Source organism: Neofelis nebulosa, chromosome 14 (assembly GCF_028018385.1).
Source record: "Neofelis nebulosa isolate mNeoNeb1 chromosome 14, mNeoNeb1.pri, whole genome shotgun sequence".
In the NCBI taxonomy this organism is placed as follows: domain Eukaryota; kingdom Metazoa; phylum Chordata; class Mammalia; order Carnivora; family Felidae; genus Neofelis; species Neofelis nebulosa.
Window position 1 is genome coordinate 81,672,912 of NC_080795.1, and position 14,055 is coordinate 81,686,966.

Here is a 14,055-nt window from a genome sequence, read left to right on the forward strand (position 1 = left end):
GCTGGGGGGACACTCCCACCTCCTGACCACAGGGAGCACAGGGAGGCTGGGCCCGGGCCTCCCCCCGCTCACAATTTACGGTTCGAGGGTGACCTGGAAGGGACTGAAAAGACCAGCCCCTCACCTGCTTGGGTTGACTGCTGTCCCTCTGGATGGAGTGACACCGGGCCGGGGTGGGGGGGTGGGTGGCAAACCCAGCCTCGGGGCCTCTGCAGGCACACACGTGGGGCAAGGAAAGGACCCTGGCCTGGCTTTGGGCCGGAGAGACATCAGAGAAGAGCCCTCCTGACCCTTCAAGCTGCAGCCTGATGCCCCCCTTTGCTCCCTGCAGGACCCCGTGTGGCAGAGGTGGGGGTGGGGGCACCATCCGACAAGGTGGACGCCTCGCAGATGCGGGCCTGGGTCCCTGACCCCTGCCTGTCGGCCATACAAACATGTGGCATAAAGAGGGGGAGTTGCCCATGCCGGAAGGTGAAGGGGGGAACAGGATGGGAAGGAGACCCCAGGCCAGCCTGGGGAGTGCAGCGTGTGAGCCCCCTTCCGCCAGCGGAAGGGTTCACTCACACGGTCGCACCCACCACTGAGCCCTCCATCCACCTTGCCGCACCTCCTCCCGTGGCCCCCACACTGCCCCCCACCCCCTGGTGCCCACACTGCTCCCCACGTCCCGTGGCTCCCACACTCCTTCCCACGCCCCGTGGCGCCCTCCCAGCTCGAGGCCATCCTGCACAAGGTGCTCAGCTGGCCCCTCGTCCCTCTGACCTCCTTGTGTCTCAGCTGGGGGCTCAGACCCTGGACCACCTTCTTCACTCCCTGGGCTAGGCTCTTGGGTGTTCTCATGCGGCCTCATGGCCTGAAGTCGCAGGTGTGCCGCCGTCCCCCAGTCACACCCACACCTGGGCCTGAACTCGGGCCCAGCCCCTCCAACAGCCCCGGAGGTCCAGCGGACATCTCAATGTCCACGTGCCCAAACCGCCCTACCCCCTTCCCAGCCCGCTCTCTGCAGGCCCCCCACGGCAGCTCGGGGCAGCTCTGTCCCTCCAGAAAAAGCCCTGGGGCCGCTCTTCCCGAAGCCTCTCTCCTCTCATTCTTGAGGGAGGCATGGCCCTCAGACCTGACCCAGACCCAGACCCAGACTCGGGCCGCCTTCCGCCGGCCCCCCCACGCCCTCGGTGCCCGCAGCTCCCCCACACCCTCCGGACCCCTGAGCTCCCCGACGTGGCCGCGTGTGTTCCTGCAGAAGTGCGGTCCCCACCTGTGTCACACGGTCCCACGGCCCCCTGTTCCCAATGTGCCGGACAGACCCCTGCCTCGCTGCCCATGCCCCACTGCCACCTCCTCAGACACCCTGACGGACGGTGCACGCAGCCGCCTGGACAGAGGACGCTGCCGCGGCGGGGGCAGTGGGACAAGTGCCTCCGCGAACTGGGAAGGGCAGGCAGGCACGCCCCGCCCCGCCCCGCCCCCGCCCCGCCCCCACCACCCTCTCCACTTCTGCCCTCCCTGATGCCACCAAACTCCTGGCAGGGAACGGGTCACAAAGTGCCCCCGCTCCCGCCCAGCCATGCCCGCGGCTCCACGGAGCCTCTAGCGAGAACACAGAAATAGTGTGAGGAGACGGTCGGCCGCTTCCCGTGCTGGGGGCGGTGAGCTGTCTCCCCCAGGAACGGCGACCGCTCGTGCAGCGAGCGAGGCCTCCCTACCCAACCCGGCCCTTCCCAGGCACCACACCACTCTGCTGAGGCCCCCGGCAAACAGAGGGATGGCAACCAGCACACCCCAGAAGTGACTGGGGCTCCAGAGGCGGTGGGGGGGGCAGGCAGCCATCAGTCAGGGCAAGGCAGCCAGGCCCACAGGGACGTCTGGACGTGGCCCACCTCCATGCTGTTCGTCTTAATAAGGAACCCCATCGAGAGACGCAGCGCGGAGCGGCGTCTGGTGCAGGCCACCTGTGCCGCCATGAACAGAGGGAAACCGGGAGGAAATGAAACTCAAGGGACGAGAGCCGCGGACGCGGCGCGAGCGGCCCTGGAAGGGGAAGCGGGGCTCACCTGCCCACAGCAGAGGAGACGGAAAATGAATGTCGTACGGCTGCCCGAGAAGCCAGCCGCCAACCGCAAAGGAAGTAGAAGAGGAGAGACACGACAGACACGATGAAGCTCAGGAGTTAATGAAGTACAGCAGACCAGTAATAGAAGCGATCCACAAAATCACAAGGTATTCTTTGAAAGTACCAAAAAACTGCACAGCTCTCGAAACACCGCGTCAACTACGCAAAAATAAAACAAACTGCACAACTCTGTCTAGACAAGTTGAGGAAAAAACTCACAGATTACCAATACCGAGACTAAAAGAGAGAACAGGACTCCAGCTCCAACATGAAAAAGTTTATTAGGAGGTTTTACGAATCTATTATGATAACAGATTTCATAACTAAGACAAATCGTCTTTGTCTTTGACGAATCGTCAAAACTGACTCAAGAAGAAAGGGAAAACCCAAGTAGCTCTGTCTCTATCAGAGGACTTATATATGTTCTTAGAAACATTCCCGCAAACACCCAAGGACAGACGGCCTCTCCACCACATGTTTAAAGCAGAGGTTGTACCAACACCACATGCTCCCCAAACACCGATGGACCGCTCACCTCTCCTGAGGCAAGCGTTACACCAACACCAGAACCCAAGCGAAGACTCTAGAAGAAAAAACACCTCCCATCACTCACAAACACGGGAGCAGAAACCCTTAACACCAGAGTCACTGAATCCAACAATACGTAAGAGGAATGATACATCGTGGCCAAGAGGAGTTCATCCAAGGAACGCAAGGTTGGCCTACCATTCCAAAAGCAATTATGAGGGGCACCTGGGGGGCCCCTCCTCCTGGCTCCTCGAACGTGCCACGACCACTGTGCTCTACAGCGTATGGCAGCTTGGAAAGAGAGCCTCCCCTGAGGTGGAGCGGGTCCCTTCTCCTTGGTCCAGGGGGTCACCTCCACCGTCTCTGCAGCAGCGTTTGCGTGGAGCCCTGTGCTGAAGCAGCACCGTGAGGCCGCCGTGCCACAAGAGACCGTGTGCAGACGCTGTGGGTGCTGCCCTGGCGGGGCCCATCGTCAGTAAAGAAGCTTGCAGACGCACCAGCCCCAGCTGTGGCGTCGCCTCAGCTCTGAGTGTTCCCGGCAGAGTCCCAGACGTCTGGAGGCAGCACAGGCCTCCTCACTGGCCCTGCTGACCTGTGGTTCACCAGCTCTGTGGCTTTCGGCCCCACTGGCCTCGGTTTCCCCTAGAGACGGGGCCCAACATCACGTCCAAGTCCCCATGGCGTCTCCAGGCCCAAGACGACAGGTGCACACCACGTCCACTTCCCGGGGAACGGTCCTCCACAGCTCTGCTCTCGCTCCGTGGCCCCGAGAAAGCCCTCCCCTCCCCAGCCTCAGTTTCCTCATGTGTTTAAAAAAAAAGACCTGGTCGGTGAGGCTCCGACCCCAGAGGCAGCTCCAGGGAGTCAGGGGCAGGTCTCCGGTCAGCCCAGGTGATCAGGGTCCATCACAGATCAGCGATAAGAGAACGGGCTGCAGAGGGCACCCCCCCCCCACCCCGGTTCTCTAGCAAACTCCAGCTCGGCGTCTGCGCAGCTGTGGAAAGGCTGGAGTCAGAAGCTCGGGTGGTCTGAGTTCTGGAAAGAGGAGGGACAGAGCCTGTCCAGTGCCCCTGCAGCAGCACCGGGCCGTCGGCACGAAGCCCCTCCGAGAGCCCCGGCCCGCGTGGTGCGGACCACCCTGATCCAGGCCCCCCCGGTCCCCTGGGTGCCCATCCTGACACACAAATCCTTGCCGTGGGGAGGAGAGGGAGGGCTGCTCACTTGGGCCAAGGGCCCCACCCCCTCCCTGCACACCCCCCACCCCGGGCCTCGGCCCTGCACCTTGGGCGGCAGCTGGGCAGACGTCTCTCACAGACACCCCCACTCAGGGCCACCTCGACTTGCACAGGGTGAGGCAACAGCCCCGCAGACCAGAGGCAGCCAGTCAGAAAGCCCCAGGGAGACGGTCCCCTCTGTCACACACTAGGAACGGAACACTGGGCGGTCACCTCCCTCCTTCAGGGTGCAAGCCCCCCAGGGAGACGGAGGGCGGCCGCCGGGGCTGGGACGCGAACAGAGTCCGGCTCCAGGGATGGGACCGGGCCCTCGGCACCCCATCAGGTGCCCCCGCCAGGCGTGGCCTCCATTATCAAACGTGCACCTGTGTACCCGTGACTCAGGTGGGACGGCCCGGTTACTAAGGGAAGGGGGCACTGCCGAGACCCCCGTGAGGACGGGTCAGGGCCCCACACCACCCAACCTACCCCCACGCACACCTGCCCCATCCAGCCCGTCTCCAGGCGGAGACCCCACAAAACACCCGGTGGACTGGTGAGCGCCCACACACAGGCCTCAGTCCCAAGACGCCAACATCTCCAGCAACGGGGAGGGAGGGGCTTGGAGCTCTGGCGACTGCGGCAGGGACCCTGAGCTGCGGGCCCGGCGGCCGCCAGAGCCTCCAGGAGCACTGCCACCCGCCCCACACCACCCTCTGCTCCCAGTGTGCACCCACCCCCTGCACCCGCCCCCTGGATCATCATCAGGCTGCAGCCAGGCCTGACTGGATCTCTGTGGGGCCGGGCCCAGCACCGGGCGCAGACGCCGTCATTGCCTCCTCCAACAGGACATCACCCAGAAGGGTCCGGGCCCGCCCAGGTTACAGGGCCTGTCACGCAGCCGGGAGGGGACAGGCTGGCCCTCCCCACGCCCCACTGCCGCGGCCCGTCAGCACACGGGTCTAGGGCCAAGCCGGCCCAGGCACCAGGCTCCAGAGGCGGCAGGGTGCTGGGGGGTGCGACGGGGAACGGGGGAGAGCACCATGGGGCGTTGTGGGGGTGCGCTGAGGGAGGGGTTCTGGAGTAGAAGAGGCAGGCCGTGCTGGAGGGTGGGATGGCCGATGCATCCCTAGGGTCCCCTGCTTCACGGGCTCAGGCCTGTACCCGAACAACGGCCCGGGGCCGTCTGTGGTCACGGGAGCAGGACGCAAGAGGCCAGGTGTTTCGGGTGGAGGAAGGTGAGTCGCAGCCCCTGAGGGAGGTGGCACCAGGAGGGCTCTGGAAGAAGTGATGCCCCCCGTGAAGGTGGAAGGGTGGGAGGCGGGGGCTGGCGTGCACCCCTGTGCACCCCAGGCAGGGCCGCCCACCTGCGTCTGCTTTCTGCTTTTGGAGCCCGGCTCACTGCAGCCTCCAGTGCCCCGGCACCCCCTCGCTCCGTCGTAGCGAGGCCGGGGCCCACAGCCCATTCACAGATGGCACCGTGAGAATCAGAGGGGAGGGCCTGTCTGGGCGTCGACCACCACCGGACTCGGGCAGTGTGCGCGGCCCCATGCCTGCTCGGAGCCGGGACCAGCAGAGCGCCGGAGCTGGGGGCCCTCCTGTCGGCTGCGAACCCAGGCTGATGACAGCTAGGTCATCCAGACGCCGTGCCTGGGGCCCTAGAGACAGGAGCCAGGGCCGCCCCGCTGCGTGGTTACAAGGCTGAGGGTGCCGCGGGCAGACTTCCCGTCAGGGCTCCTGGAATGACCATCCATCTGTTCAACAGCTCTCTGGGTGACACCCCCAAGAGACAGACAAACCAGGTCCCGCTGTCACCTAGCTTCACACCACAGGGGAGAGAGAGCTACAACCCGGCCACCCTGGCCAACCTGGGAGCCTACAATGGTGTGCCCAAGGCAGGGTCCCTCACGGTCCCGACAAAGATGGCCAAGTCCACACCTGTCTCGTGCAAGGCGAGAAAATCACGTTCAGCCCTGAGGTTCACGGGTCACTAGCTTTGTTCATCTTGAAGGAACGTCCTCTCTCCCAAGACCGGATCCCATCTACTTCCGTCCGTCACACTGAAATGTCTTGCCTTCCACAAAATGATGGCAATAACAGATGCCATAACGGACTTTTTAAAATGTCCTTATCTGGCAAAATAAAAAAGCCAATGAATGTCGACGTGGAGGAAACAGAGCTGGTTGGCCCCCTATGCTGGTCTCCATCATTTAGAAAACACTAACAGTCCACGATGAATGGGGCCCTGGAAGGTTCCAGGCTTGTAGCCTGGTTAGGAACTGCCCCTCGGGAGGAGGAGCCAGATTGGGGGGGGGGGGGCGGGTATGGTCAGGGAGTGGGGTGCGGGGCAGGCAGGTGCTAAAGGCCAGAGTGGCTGCATCTGAAGGTGGAGGCGGACGGGGCAGAGGCCCCCACAGCCCTCAGTCACCGCGGGCAGGCCCAGAGTCCGGCCGGGAAGGCAGGAGCCAGCTCTCCACTCCAGACCCACGTTGGTGACGTCGGCCTTCGGCCAGCTGGGCAACACAGCCCAGGAAACGTGTTCGAGGGCCAGGGGCCCTGAAAATGCCTTTGCTTGAGCCAGGGGACACCACTTCAGGGACCTACCCTGGAGCAGGCAAACACAGAGACCAACCCCAGCGCCCTCCCGGGGTCTGGTCATGCAGCTGACAAACGGGAAGAGCCACAGATACGGCTCCAGGTCTCAGCACAGTAACTACGCACATTGGACAGTGTCCTCCGCGGCTCCACAGAACGTGCTTTTAGTGTGTGATTAAGGGCACACGCACCCCAGAACCCGAACAGCAAAAGGCGGGACCGGAACATTATTCACTGAGATCCAAATCTGCAAGACGCGTAAGGATCTGAGAAGAGGCTGGCAGGAAATACCAGAACGTTAACAGTGCCTCCTCAGACACCCTGTGTGTCCAAATTCCCTATGATGAGCACATGCTACTTCCACGATCAGAAAACAATACGTTATTTTAAAAAAGAAATAAAAAGAATAATTAAAAGAAGAGCCGCACAGAAAATCTGCAAGGGCCCTCAGCTGCCTCAAGCTCTGGACCCCCACACTTGGCAGGAGTGGTCTCAGGCAGCCCGTACGGACGGCCGGAGGACAGGCGGGCGGGTGGGTGAGGCGGGTGGGTGAATGAACAGAGGGAGCCGTGACCTCTCCAACGGACATCACTGCCAGGAAGAGACGTGAGGTCTTGGCCGCGCCCCCGCCCCCCCCCCCCCCCCCCCCCCCCCGAGCACGTTTGCTCCGGCATCCACACCGTCGTCTTTCCCAGGCGGGAGGCCCAGGCTCACACAGGACCCGCCCGGGGTCCCCGGCAAGAAGGTGGCAGGGGGAACACCGGCTTCACGGCAAGTCTCAGGACCCCGCCTCGGGGCCCCCCAACCCACGCCGTGCCGGGACCACGTGGCGGCCTTGTCACGTCCCGCCAGGCCCAGGGTGGCAGGGCGTGAGCAGCGCTGCCCCCTGCCCCCTGCCAGCCAGGCTACCCCCCTGCAGAGGTCCCCTTCCTTCTTCCCCAGGGACCCAGCCCCCGAGAAGCCTTTCCGTCAGGAGAGGAACTCACCCGAGGCCACTGCTTCACCCAATCCAACCCAGGGCCGGCCTCTAGGCAACCCCAGCAGGAGCCCCTGGGGGCAGAATCAAAACCACCAAGCCACTCTCCAACCCAGCCCGTGTGTCCACTACGTGCAGGCGGCACGAGTGTGCCCCCCAGAGGGTGACGCCGGGCACGCGCGGGCTCGGGGCGCAAGCGGGGCTGGCCCTCGGGCGTGTGGGGCAGGTGTGGGGTCCGGGCAGCTGCTGCGCCGGGACGTGGACAGGCAGGCGTGCGAGGGGGTGCGGGGCACACCCGGACACACCCACGGGCACGCACACGATTGCACACTCACAGGCTCTCCCTCAGCTCCTGCGTGTCACTCGGTGTCCCCAGGGACCGGAGGCTCTGCTCCAAGGAGGTCACTGCCAGGAGAAAGGAAGGACATAAGGAACAGAAAGACCTCCCCCCTGGAGACCCCCAGACTCCAGCAGAGGAGGGCCGGGGGGGCCCCAGGACATGGGGGCCAAGGCCAGGGAGACCACCCAGGTGACTGGGGGCAGCTTCTGCCACGGCCCAGCCCCAGCCCCGCAGAACCTCCCAGGCAGGGACCCTCCCCCTGTTCGGGCACAGGCCCCCAGGCCCTTGTGGGCGCAAAGGCTCTTGGGAGCCACCTCCAGGGCCCTCAGCCTCCAGGGCCCCTGGGTCTGGGGATCTCTTTCTCCTCTCCTGGTCAGCACTCTCCGGCGGGCCTGACAGAACTCAGGGTTCACGGCAAACATTAGCCCTCACCCACAGAGTGCGGCGAGCCACCCCTGTGTCCCCGTGTCCTCCTGCCCCCGCCCCCCCCCCCCACCGTCTGCAGGAGCTAATAAGGATAAGGCCTGGCCCAGTCCCATGAGGCGTGACTGTCGCTCCTGACCCCAGTACCCTCGACCGTGAGCTGACCTGCACTGACGGTCTGAGGGAGGCTCTGAGGCCGCCCTCCCCCTCGGGGATGTGTCCAAATCACAGCAGCCGGGCCAGGGAGCACACACGGGCCCGCCCCGCCCCGCCCAGCCCTGAGACCCCAGGGCTCAGCCCATGCTATCCTAAGAGAGATGACAGGGTCTGGGCTGCAGGGTGGCCGGGTCAGGGGAGGGCGGTGGGCACGCCACCTCCCCCAGTCACCTCGACCTCCTGGGGCGTGTTCGGTGGCCCGGGCGGCCAGGTGGGGAGGGGTGAGGCTGGGCCCACCATGGACTCACCGTTGGAGTTGATCCGGAAGACGCTGGCCGATGTCTGCTGGAACAGCTCCTGGAGGTCACCTGGGTCCACCTGGGTGGCTAGAAGACAGGAGAGGGAGCACACAGGTTCACAGAGCGGGGGCAGCAACACCCTCCCAGCTGGGGTGGCCCCACAGTGTCACAGAGGGAACAGCAAGCCCGCCCCGGGGCACCCAAAGCCCCTGGAGAAGGAGGAAAGCAGGGGCGGCCCCTCAGAAAAGCCCCACCCAGGCACCAGCTGCCCCCAGCACCCCTGCACCTGCACACGAGGCGCCCTTGACAGAAACGAGGGCCCAGGCCCACACGAGAGCCTGCACAGCCGAGGTCACTGCAGCTGTATATGGGTCACAAAACAGAAACAACCCAACAGGGGCGTCTGGGGGGCGGCCGGTTAAGCATCTGTTAAGCGTCCGACTCTCGATTTCTGCTCAGGTCATGATCTCACGGTTCACGGGATCCAGTCCCACGTCCGGCTCTGTGCTGACACAGCACGGCCGGCTTGAGATCCCCTCTCCCTTCTCTCCGCCCCTCCCTGGCTCGTGCTCAGGTGACTTTTCTCAAAATAAACACACGTTTTTAACACAAAGAAGGCAGCAACAACCCAACGGCCGGCATCTGACGACGTGGGGTGCGAGCCGAGGGCGAGCACCACGCAGCCTCGAGAAGGACCTGGTGGCGACAGCACAGCGACGGTGTCACACCAGCGAACGCGGCCGGACACGGACTCCCACCACGCAGCTCCGCGTACGGGAAGAGTTCAGGTCCAGGGACAGAAAGCAGACCCGTGGCTGCCGGGGGCTGGGCCAGGGGACAGGATGGCTGCTGACGGCCGTACGAGTTCTCTTGGAGTGACAGAACGTTCTGGATTACTCGCGGGGATGGTCGCGCACACTGCAGGATACGCCACCAACCACAGAAACGTCCACGTGAAGGTGGATAACGTGGTGAATTTTACGTTGTGTGAACTTTATCTCGATCTGAAAGACCACGCCGAACATCGTGTGGTTACCACCCACTCCTAGGGGGACGGGAAGGCCCACTCCACCAGGCGAGCACGAAAGTCTTGTGGACGCTACAGAAAAGTCTGCCCCCTTCACGGGACGAGGCCCTTCCCGTGGCCACGGCCTCTTGGGTAGCTACGCGCAGAAACACAAACGTGCCCGCACGAAGCTTGTGTAAGACACTCACGGTGGCTTCATTCTCAGAACCTGGAAAGGCTGCCACCAGCCGGCAACGGAACGCACAGGGCCCCTCACCTGATGAAGCCTGGGACAGGAACGACTCCCACGTGTGTCTATACTACCCACTACTACCGGCCCCCAGGGAGGCTGGCGCCTCGGCCTGAATGGGCCAGACCCAGACAGGGATTTGTGCACCATGACAAGGTCAGGGTGCACACTCTGAGCTTAACGCAGAGGCAGACGGGTGGGAGGCTGTGGCCTCCGGGCCCCGCCTGGGCTGTGCAGCCTCAGCCCACACGTGGGGAGGCTGGTGTGCGTTTTCCTACAGGACAGACACAGGCAGGGGCGCAGCCTGGCCGCCTGCCTCATCCGCTAAATGCTGGGAGGAGAGATCCAGCTCCAAGAATCGTTCCTATTCTCCAGGTCTGTGTGTAGGTGATTCCAGAGGCCACTTACACTGGGACAAACAGCCACCCTTCTCAGAGCCACCTTCCTCTGGACATCTCTTCAAGCCCGTCCCCTGGCTCGTCACCGTGGCCTGTGCCCTGGGCCAAGTCCTGCTCCCGCCGGTGCCCTGTCTACTCCTGACCCCACGGGGCATGCGTCTTTCCAGATGACACCAGCTTATGGCCTTTGAGACATTCTGTGTCCAAACCAAGGATGACAAGGCTGAGCTCCCAGAGGCGCAGAGAGTGGCCCCAGGAAAGGGCAAAGGGGGGACTGGAACTGCAGCCTTTACAAAGGTGAGGAGAGCTACATCCCACAGGGCAGGGTGGGGCAGGGCTGCTAAGGGTCTCAGCAGGAGACCAGACCTCAGATGCAGCTCTCCAGCCTCCACTCCACCCGTCAGTGCAGAGCCCTCAGGGCGGGCAAGCAGGTGATTGGGCCCATTACTGGCTAGGGTCAGGGTGTAGGGGGCGAGGGTGTGGGGGTCAAGGGTGTGGGATACAGGGTGTTGGGGGCAGGGGTGCAGGGTGTGGGGGGCAGGGCTGCAGGGGGCAGCACGGCAGGGGTGCAAGATGTGGGGGGCAGGGGGGCAGGGGGTAGGGGCATGGGGGGCCAGGGCTGAGGGGTGCAAGATGTGGGGGGCAGGGGGGCAGGGGGTAGGGGCATGGGGGGCCAGGGGCGAGGGGTGTTAGTGGGGCAGGGTATGGGGGACAGGGGTGTGGGGAGCGGGGTACAGGGGTGCGAGGGGCTGGGGTGTGGGGGCCAGGGGTGTGGGGTGTGGGGGGCAGGGGTGAGGGGTAGAGGGGCGGGGGGATAGGGATGCAGGGGATGGAGGGGTGGGATGCAGCAGGCAGTGGGGGCTGGGTCAAAACTGCCCCGAGGAGCTGCATCCAGGGCCGGCATGGACTCTGGCCAGCGGGCAGGTGCCTGGGCCTGGGAGGCCCCCAGCAGGGCAGTGGTGGGCATGCCAGCCTGGTCTACACCACCACCACCGTGGGATTTGGGGCACATCTCGGAGCCACTGTGGAAACCAGGGGAGGGGGCAGCTGGCAGATGCACAGGGCAGGTGCGGGGGAGGGGGGGGACTGGCAAACATCCCAGCCCCACAGCAAGGACAGCAAGTCCCCCACCCAGACAGCCTTCCACCTCCACGGAGGTCTGGGGGAGGCCGCGGGGAGGCCGTGGGGGGTTCCAACCTCAGCAGAGGGGATGCCAGGGATGCCAGATGCCGGCCGCAGCTGTGGGGCAACTCGGGCTGTCTCCCTCAGACCCGGCCTCTCCCTGGTCCTGGCACCTGACCACACAGCCCGGGACACCCCCTGCGGCCAGGAGGGGCCGCGTGACTAAGTCTCACCCTGGAACGAGAGAACCGAGGGCAGTTTCCCCTCCTGTTCTCACAAGGAGGCTGGAGCCCTGGACTGCCCCTCACCCTCTCCCTGGCTGGGACACGATGGGGTGTGACGTCCCTCCCAGGGACACCACCGAGGGGGCGCAGCCACGGCCGGGGGGGGGGGGGAGCCGCGGGGGGGGGGGGGGCTGCATGAGGGGAACGGAGGCTCCGTGTTATCGCGGGGGCAGCTTAACCTCTTCTTTACTTTTCGCCAAGGAGGGGCCGGAACCCCAACAGAGGCCGGCGTCCGCATACACGCGGCTGGGGCACTCAGGGCCCGGGTTCACCTGGAGCACGTGTGCCCAGATCCCACACCGAAGCAGCCGTCGGACAGGGAAGCAGCAAGACGGTGACCACACAGCACGAGCAGGGCCTCTGCACGCAGCACAGGGGACCAATGCTGGGCAGGGACCGGGGGCTGGGGGAGGGTGGGAGGACGAGGTAATGGGACTGGAGGAGGTGGGACTCACAGGGGCGGAGGGAGGATGTCGTGTCTGGTGGGCATGATTGGGGATGGAGGGGGGCTGGCCACCAGCTTAGGAAACACAGAGGAGGAACAGGGACATTAATCCCCCAAACATAAGCCACTTTTTCACGGAATGACAACGCAGGGCGGCAGATCAATTTGAGCTTCTGGGGGGGGGGGGGAGGGCAGGGCCCAGGCCCCCCCTCCCCTGCACGCAAGCCAGGAAGCGGTGCTCTGACCACAGACAGCCCTGGTGCGGCCCCATGGCCCCCACGGCTCGTCGCCTGGTGTCTCCTACAAGCAAGTCCAGACTGAGAGCAAGGAGGGCTCGTCGGAGCGGAGCTGGCGTCACTGGGTCCGGGGGTGGGGGACTCCGGGGCCTGGCAGGTGCCGCGGCTGCCCTGGGGCAGGAGATAGGGTTGAGGCGATGAGGCAGGAAGGGCTCCAGAAGCCGGTCCCGGTGCCCTGGTCCCTGGCCAAGCACACGTCTGTGCTCACACAGGGAAAGACGCCCCTCGGCCGAGGACCCGGGGAGCACAAGAAGCTGGAGGCCACTCCCCCCTCCCCCACACAGGGTCAGTGTGCGTGGGTGGAAGTCACACGAGGAGAGATGAGAGGACGCCGCCCAGCACCCGCGGTGTCGGGCAGGGCCCGCGGAGGCCGCAGCCACAGCACAAGTGCCCTGAAACAGCACCGTGACCCCCGCGCAGGTTTACTGCCCCTGGACAGAGTGCAGTCCTCCGGCAAGGAGAACAACCAAACCCGGGGAGGGAGGACACAAAATTCACACTCGCAACTCGCGGGCCATACGAAGAGGCAGGAGCACGTGACCCCAAACCGCGAGAAAGGTCACTCAACAGGAAATCAGGCCCAGAAATGGTGGAGACAACCTCACTAGTGCAGAAGAACAGGCGTAAAAGTTGCAAAAGGCTGACGGGACACCGAGGCGCGTGCAGATCAGCAGGGGAGACCCGGAGAGGCCGCAGGCCTGCCACCCCCCGCCCCCCCCGACACCCAAGGAGACACTGAAATGACTTCCCACTGCACGGGATCAGCCACGGGTGCGATGCTGCACCGAGGTTCCCTGCGGTGACAGGGCCACGGGGCACCTCGGGGCGACACCCGGCGACCCGGCAGCCACAGAGCCACAGAGGGGAGCAGAGTTTCAAGAAGTAAGAACCCAAAGTATCCAAATTCCGTCCAATAAAAACCGAGTTCCAAGAACTTCATTAAGTCACAAGCAGAATAAATACTAAAGTCTAAGGGCGCCTGTGGGGCTCAGGTCATGGCCTCGCGGTTCGTGAGTTCCAGCCCCGCATCAGGCTCACTGCTGTCAGCACGGAACCTGCTCCAGATCGTCGGTCTCTCTGTCCGCCCCTCTCCTGCTCACTCCGTGTCTCAAAAATAAACATTTAAAAATGCATATGTTAAAAATTTAAAGCCCAAAGCACAGTAGTCAAAACCGCAGAAAGCCTGTGGCGAAGGGGCCCCTTTCGGAGGGGCCAGAGAGGCACGTACCCCACCCCAGAAGGAAACACAAAGGTCGCCCTGCCCCCGTCAGAGCTGCGGAAGCCAAGCCCAAACACGCTGCAGGGACATCTTCAAAGTGCCAAGAGAGAGAAAACAAAAAACACCTTTCGACCAAAATTCTGCATGCAATGGAAATACATTTCAAAAATACAGGCAAAATAAAGATTTATTTTAGACAAAAGAGCCGAGAGACTGTCTCAGCCAGATGTGCACCATAGGAAAAGCTGAAAGAAGTCTGTCGGGTCAAAAGAAACAATAGAAGGCAATTTGGATCCACACGAGAAAGCAGAGTGTGGGAGGGAGGCACACGTCTCATTTTAAAGGTATCTCAGACGCCATCGGTTGATAAAGCAAACTGCCAGCCAGGTGCTTC

The 14,055-nt window shown here is 63.7% G+C and overlaps 1 protein-coding gene across 13 annotated transcripts in view; it reads right to left on the reverse strand.

Annotated features, from left to right (window-relative positions):
- TSNARE1 (t-SNARE domain containing 1) overlaps positions 1–14,055 on the reverse strand; it is a 120,265-nt gene that overhangs the window by 54,633 nt on the left and 51,577 nt on the right. For all 13 annotated transcript variants that reach the window (XR_009253567.1, XM_058699252.1, XM_058699246.1 and 10 more), the window contains 2 exons: positions 8,651–8,728; positions 7,759–7,828 (listed from right to left, as the gene is read on the reverse strand). Coding sequence is in view for 12 of the 13 variants with exons in the window: in XM_058699252.1 (XP_058555235.1) it covers positions 7,759–7,828; positions 8,651–8,728 (148 nt within the window). In the remaining variant the exon portion in view is untranslated. The remainder of the gene's footprint in view (positions 1–7,758; positions 7,829–8,650; positions 8,729–14,055) is intronic.